General features: G+C 46.3%; 1 protein-coding gene across 1 annotated transcript in view; it reads right to left on the reverse strand.

The window, feature by feature from the left end:
* Nucleotides 1-1,730, reverse strand: part of Atg14 (autophagy related 14) — a 35,540-nt gene extending 33,810 nt beyond the window's left edge. Inside the window, exon 1 of the mRNA XM_048362045.1 lies at nt 1,493-1,730. Coding sequence (XP_048218002.1) covers nt 1,493-1,713 — 221 coding nt within the window. The 5' untranslated portion in view covers nt 1,714-1,730. The remainder of the gene's footprint in view (nt 1-1,492) is intronic.
* Nucleotides 1,731-6,015: the final 4,285 nt, after the last annotated feature.

Genomic DNA, 6,015 nt, shown 5'->3' on the forward strand with positions numbered 1-6,015 from the left:
ACCACTTACGGTTTCCTGGTGGTTAATTGAAGGTAAGAGTCACTCTGGCTTTGAACCATCCTCAGAACTCAGCCTCCTGAGTAGCTAGGATTTCAGGTGTGAGCCACCAGGATAAATACTGAACAGTCCTCTTTGGAGTTCAAAGATAAGTGGGTTGGATATATAAGTCGGAAATTATTCTATATGATACTTAAATTATGAGAGTAAATCTAGGGGAAAATGTAGGTAAAGGATCCAGAACTGAACCCTTGATAAACTCCCTCATTCTCTCTCCCCCCCACCCCCCTCCCCCTCCTCTCTCTATCTCTCTTTTTGGTCGGTTGTAGGGCTTAAACTTGGGGCCTGGGCCTTGTCCCTGAGCTATTTTGCTCTAGGTTAGTGCTCTACCACTTTGAGCCACAGCACCACTTCCGGTTTTTTGGTGGTTACTTGGAGATAAGAGTCTCTTAGACTTTTTGGCCCCTGGGTTTGAACTGTGATCCTTAGATCTCAGCTTGAGAGGATTAAAGCGTGAGCCACCAGGGGCTGGCTCTAAAAAGATTTTGCTACAAAAAACTCCATCTATGATCTCAAGAATACTAGAACTCAAAACATTTCCAAATCTGTAGGTTGCATAGTAAAGTGCATGTGTATATATATTGGCTGCTTGAGTTTTAACTCTGGGCTCTATGTTAATCTGTGTAGGCACTTACTATGCATTTTCCTAAAAGAAAATTGGGAATAATAACACCAGGTTGTTGTAAAATCACCTTTTTGTTGTAAAATAACTTTTCTGATTAAAAAAGGTGAAGTATCTTACTATCAGTGAAACAAAAATTCAGGGCTGCTCAGGTTTTGAAACAATGCCCCCCAAACGTTCCTAAGTGCAATTCTCTGAACCTTATAAGGAGTTGCAGTCTCAATCTGATTTTTAAAACAAAGCGAAAACACATCCTCAAATTCCTAAAGACTCCAAATAATCTTTGGAGGTAGGGAAAGGGTTTAAAAAAAGGCGTGGGGGGGGCAATCAGATAGTCCTCGTTCACAAGGTCCAAATTACTCTTAACTAGTTATTTGGGTGTCTCCTGGCCCCCTTTCTGGAGATTATGAATGGACTTTCGAAGGCAGAAATAGGTTAAACTAAGCTTTTGAACAAGAGTACTAAAAAGAACTAGGAACCCAACTCTATAGCAGCAACAGGGGAAGTCTCCCCCAGAAAGTCGCTATCTCTTGTACCCAAGAGCACTGAGGGTTCAAACTCCTATCAGGCAGGCGACTAGGGAAACCGCGACCTCCCCTCACCTGGCCTCCCCATTACCTGCCCGCCCTCGCACCCACCCTCGACCCTGTCCTCGCAGGCAGCAAGGCGCCGGCGCAGAGCAGCTCCTCTCCCAGACCCTGCCCTCCAGCGGCCGAGCTCGGGGGCTCGGACACCAGTGCCCGGGCTCCCATCTTTGGCCGCACGGCGGGGGGAGACGTAAAAGAAACAATAGGACCCGGGCGGCCGCCGTACCTCTCCTGGTCGCGGCCGTCGAAGTAAACGAAATCGCCGTTCTGAACACACTTGGCACAGGTCAGCCGCCGGCGGGTGGTGTTACACAGCGGACACCGCTCGACGGCCACGTAGAGCCCCTCCGCGTCGTCCACGGAGTCCACCAGGTCCCGGGCGAGTGGCCGGGGCCCGCAGCCAGGGGCCTCAGGCGCCCGGGCTCCTTTCCCACTGGGAGACGCCATGATGGCTGGAGAGCGGAGCTAGTCACGTGGGATTTTGTTTTCAACCAGGTGCATCCTGGGTGCGAGGGGGGTGAGGGGGCGGGTGGAAACCTGGAGGGCGAGGTCTGGGGAGGGGCGGGGCGGACTTGAAGCGGTTCGAGGCGGAGCCTGAGCGGTGTGGCGGCGGGGCCTATCTCATGGGCGTGGCTTGGGAGGCAGGAGCCTGGGGAGGCTCTGGGCAGGATGGCAGGGGAAATTCTATGTCCCACGAGTTCGCCAAACCAAACATCCACTGCCAGATCAGGCCGCGGCTTCCTGGTGAATGTCTGTATGCAAAAAATAGTAATACGGTGCCCTAAGGCTTCTGAAGAGCAAAACAAATGGGTACAGAAAAAGAGAATTTATTTTCTCTTGCTAAGATGCTTTCAGGCTTGGCTCTACCTAGAGGAAACCCCTTGGATGGGAAGCTGGGTCCTGGAAGTCAGCTGCAGTTTGGCTTCCAGCTGTGTGGTTTGTATCAAATTCCTTAACCCTCTTGGGGCCGTTTTTCTTAATTGTTAATATAATTTGCACAACCTACTTTATCGTCATGAAGATTAAATGGGTTTACTAGTAATCTAAGGCGGGCGCTGGTGGCTCAGGCCTCCAGCTGCTCCAGAGGCTGAGCTCTGAGGATCGCCGCGTAAAGCCTGCTGGAGCCGAAAGCCCAGGAGGCTCCTAAGGCCAATTAACTACCAGAAAACAGGAAGTGGCGCTGTGGCTCAAGTGGTAGAGTGCTAACCTTGAGCACAAATTGCCCAGGGACAGTTCTCGGAGTTTCAAGCCCCAAGCCAACAAAAACAAACAAATGTAATCTAATAGTAAGCCTAATTCTAATAAGTTTAGTAGTAATCTAATTCCTTACCAGTAACTCAGTGAGAGCCCAAACTAACCTGCAAATCAAAGTTGTGTCTTTCCAAAAACTGATGTTTGTTTTGTTTTGGAGAGGGTCTCCCTAAGTATAATCCTTGAGTTTGGGATCTTGCCTCTGCTTCCCAAGTGCTGAGATTACAGGTGTGTACCACTTTGGCCAGCTCTCAAAACTCAATTTTAAATAATCTGAGTCACTTCCTTACCCTGGGCCCCACTTTAAGAATGTTTGAATAAGTACATGGTTACTATTTCCCTTAAAGCTTCTGCACAGACAAAGGGGTAGGTGAGAAAGATTCTATCAGAGTAATTAGTTTTGCCTATGTCTGTAAACTAGGGGGAAAAGAAATGGGTTTGTAGGTCAGTGATTCTCAAGCATTTCTTTAGCCAGACACCAGTTGAATGCTCTCATTTTTTCTAGCTGGGGTTTCTCTCACAGCTGTCTCAGGTGCTAAGTAGTGTTCACCGCCACCACATGCACAAGTGAGAGGCTCTAGTCTATCTACTTGGTGAAGGACATAATCAGGGATTGTGAGAGTTTTGTTGTTTGAGTTTGGTGATGGTGGTGGTACTAGGTTTGAACTCAGGGCCTTGGTGCTTGCTAGGCAGGACCTCTGCCACTTGAACCAAACCTCCAAGCCTCTCTTTGCTTTAGTTCTTTTTCCAGACAGGATCTGTAGCTCTTCCATGTCAACATCTCCTTCATAACTAGAATTGCAGGCGTGTACCAGCACATCTAGCTTGTTAGGATGGGGTCTAGATAACTTTTTGCCTTGGCTGGCCTCAAGTGTGATCACCCACTCTCAGACTCCTGAGTTACTAGGCATATGACATGTCTGGTCTCAAAAGAATCAGTTTTGTTGTTTAAAGGGTTTCAAATATTGCCTTTGTATTTCTGCAGGATCCTTCAGTGCCTGATAATTAATGATTAGGATTATCCATTTACTATATTATATTTTTTACAAATATATATTCACCAGTACTTGGGTCTGAAGTCAGGGTCTTTTGTTGTTCAGCTGGTGTTACCACTCAAGCCATGCTGGTTAGGTTAGAGATGGAGTCTCACAGACTTTCCTGCCTGGGCTGGTCTTGAACTGCAATCTTCCAGATCTCAGTCTCCTGAATAGTTAGGATTATAGGCATGAGCCACTGGTACCTGGCTCCTCAGAACTTTTAAAAGATAAGAGACACACAAACTTCTATCTGTTGTGCCAAGTCGCAAGACCACCACCAAGAAGACCACCGAGACTCAGACATTCCGAAATGCAAAAGCAAGGCAAGGCTTTATTTAAGCGAGCTGCAACTCGGGCCTCGTCCTACCCACCGACACAGCGGAGGTTAGGAGGGAGCCCCGAGCTGCGATTACACAGGGCTTATAAAGGCAAAAAACAAAGTTACAACAATCAGGTGTTCAAGCAAGATTAGGACACAGGTACAAATCTGATTGGCTCAGGGTTCGAGGCACCCCAGGGGTGGTCAGAGTTAAGCATTCCCAGCAGTTAAGAGTTCTAGACCGTCTGGGCCCTAATGGGCTTATCCTGGGTTTGCTCACAGGGCCTGCTTATCTCAGGTTCGTGTGGTAAAGTGGGGTTCACGTGGTAAAATGGGGCCTGACTTCAAAGTCTGGCACTTCACTATCCTGCTAGCTAACAAACAGTATCCAGCTTTTACAGTATTTGATATCTGGATATGCAGTCAACCCTTGGTATTCGTAGATATATGGTTCCAAGGAGACTGCCACAGGAGAAAAACCTATGGATATTCAAGTGTGTAGAGTTCAATGCTGGATTGAAGATGCTTGATTCATCTGCCTGCCCCCCCAATACCACTATCAACTTCCATGCTGCCTTTCAACAAATGTAAGAATTTTTACCTCATAATTTTAGTAAATTCATTTTTACCCTCTTTTTTTGGGCTTCCCTTTTTTTGAGGAAAGCTATTTTCACAAAGTTAATGGCAGAGGTCAACACAATGATTTGATCACAACTGTAAACACAGTTAACAGTGAGAGAGCTTCTTCACATTAACTGAGCCATGTAATACAGGCATGTGAATTAAAATTCTTTGTTTTTGAAATAAGACACTGGTAGTGGGTGCCTAAAATCCTAGCTACTTAGAAAGCTGAGAACTGGAGGGTCACAGTTCAAAGCTACCCTGGGTAGAAAAGTCTCTAGACACCATCTCTAAAATAATCAGCAGACATCCAGGCTAGAGTCTGGTGCTCAGTAACATAGTACCTGCTCAGCAAGCAAGCCAAGTGAACACAGGCCCTGAGTTCAAACCCTAGTATCAGCAAAGAAAAAAAGTTTTAAAATTAATTTTTCTTAGACTGCAATTGGTCTAAATCTTAAGTAGTAAATGGGTGGATAATGCAGGCTTCCTGCATGGCTGGGCATTTTCAGAGAACATGTTGATGTATTACATTATAACAAGAATATATCATTGGGGCTGGGGATATGGCCTAGTGGCAAGAGTGCTTGCCTCATATACATGAAGCCCTGGGTTCAATTCCCCAGCACTGTATATACAGAAAATGGCCAGAAGTGGTGCTGTGGCTCAAGTGGCAGAGTGCTAGCCTTGAGCAAAAAGAATACAGCATTGATGACATACTGTCCAAACAAGGCCTAAAATCTTTCAAATTCTGATATAAATTTAGCTGTTTTTTTTTAAATAGACAAGAGTTACTTGGAACAAGGAATTTTCATTTCTTAGGCATGTTTATTCAAACAAAAGTACCTTATAGTTGTAAGGTTCATCACATGGTTCAGGCAGAAAGGAGTTTATTGGGGGGAAAGCAAACTGCCAGCTGCACACGATGGAGGTGTGGGGAGACAGAGGGGAAGGAAGAAGGGAAAAAAAGAGCAAGAGAGAAAAGGAAAGAGGGGCTGGGAATATGGCCTAGAGGCAAGAGTGCTTGCCTCATGGATATGAGGCCCTGGGTTCGATTCCTCAGCACCACATATACAGAAAATGGCCAGAAGTGGCGCTGTGGCTCAAGTGGCAGAGTGCTAGCCTTGAGCAAAAAAGAAGCCAGGGACAGTGCTCAGGCCCTGAGTTCACAGCCTAGGACTGGCAAAAAAAAAAAAAAAAAAAAAAGGAAAGAGAGCAGGGACCATGTTGAGCAGATTATATAGGAAAAGGTGGGAGATATGGCCAGGTGGATTGGATGTGACCTCAGAGAAGGGGGAGGTAACTGCCTCCAGTGTACCAGTTACCTAGGTAACTCAGGTACTGGGCACAGACTTAAACAGGTGGGGGGCATTTGCATGGAGCCCTCCCAGGTGTGGACCTCATAATAGTAATTCAAGTCAAAATATACTTGGGCGTCTACAAAGAAAGGTAGCAGAGTTCAGCTTTTCTGTGCCGAGCCATGCACATCCAAACCAGTATAATGTGAACTGTTGAATAACATTC

The sequence above is a fragment of the Perognathus longimembris genome, chromosome 14, assembly GCF_023159225.1.
Source record: "Perognathus longimembris pacificus isolate PPM17 chromosome 14, ASM2315922v1, whole genome shotgun sequence".
NCBI classification, from domain to species: Eukaryota; Metazoa; Chordata; class Mammalia; order Rodentia; family Heteromyidae; genus Perognathus; species Perognathus longimembris.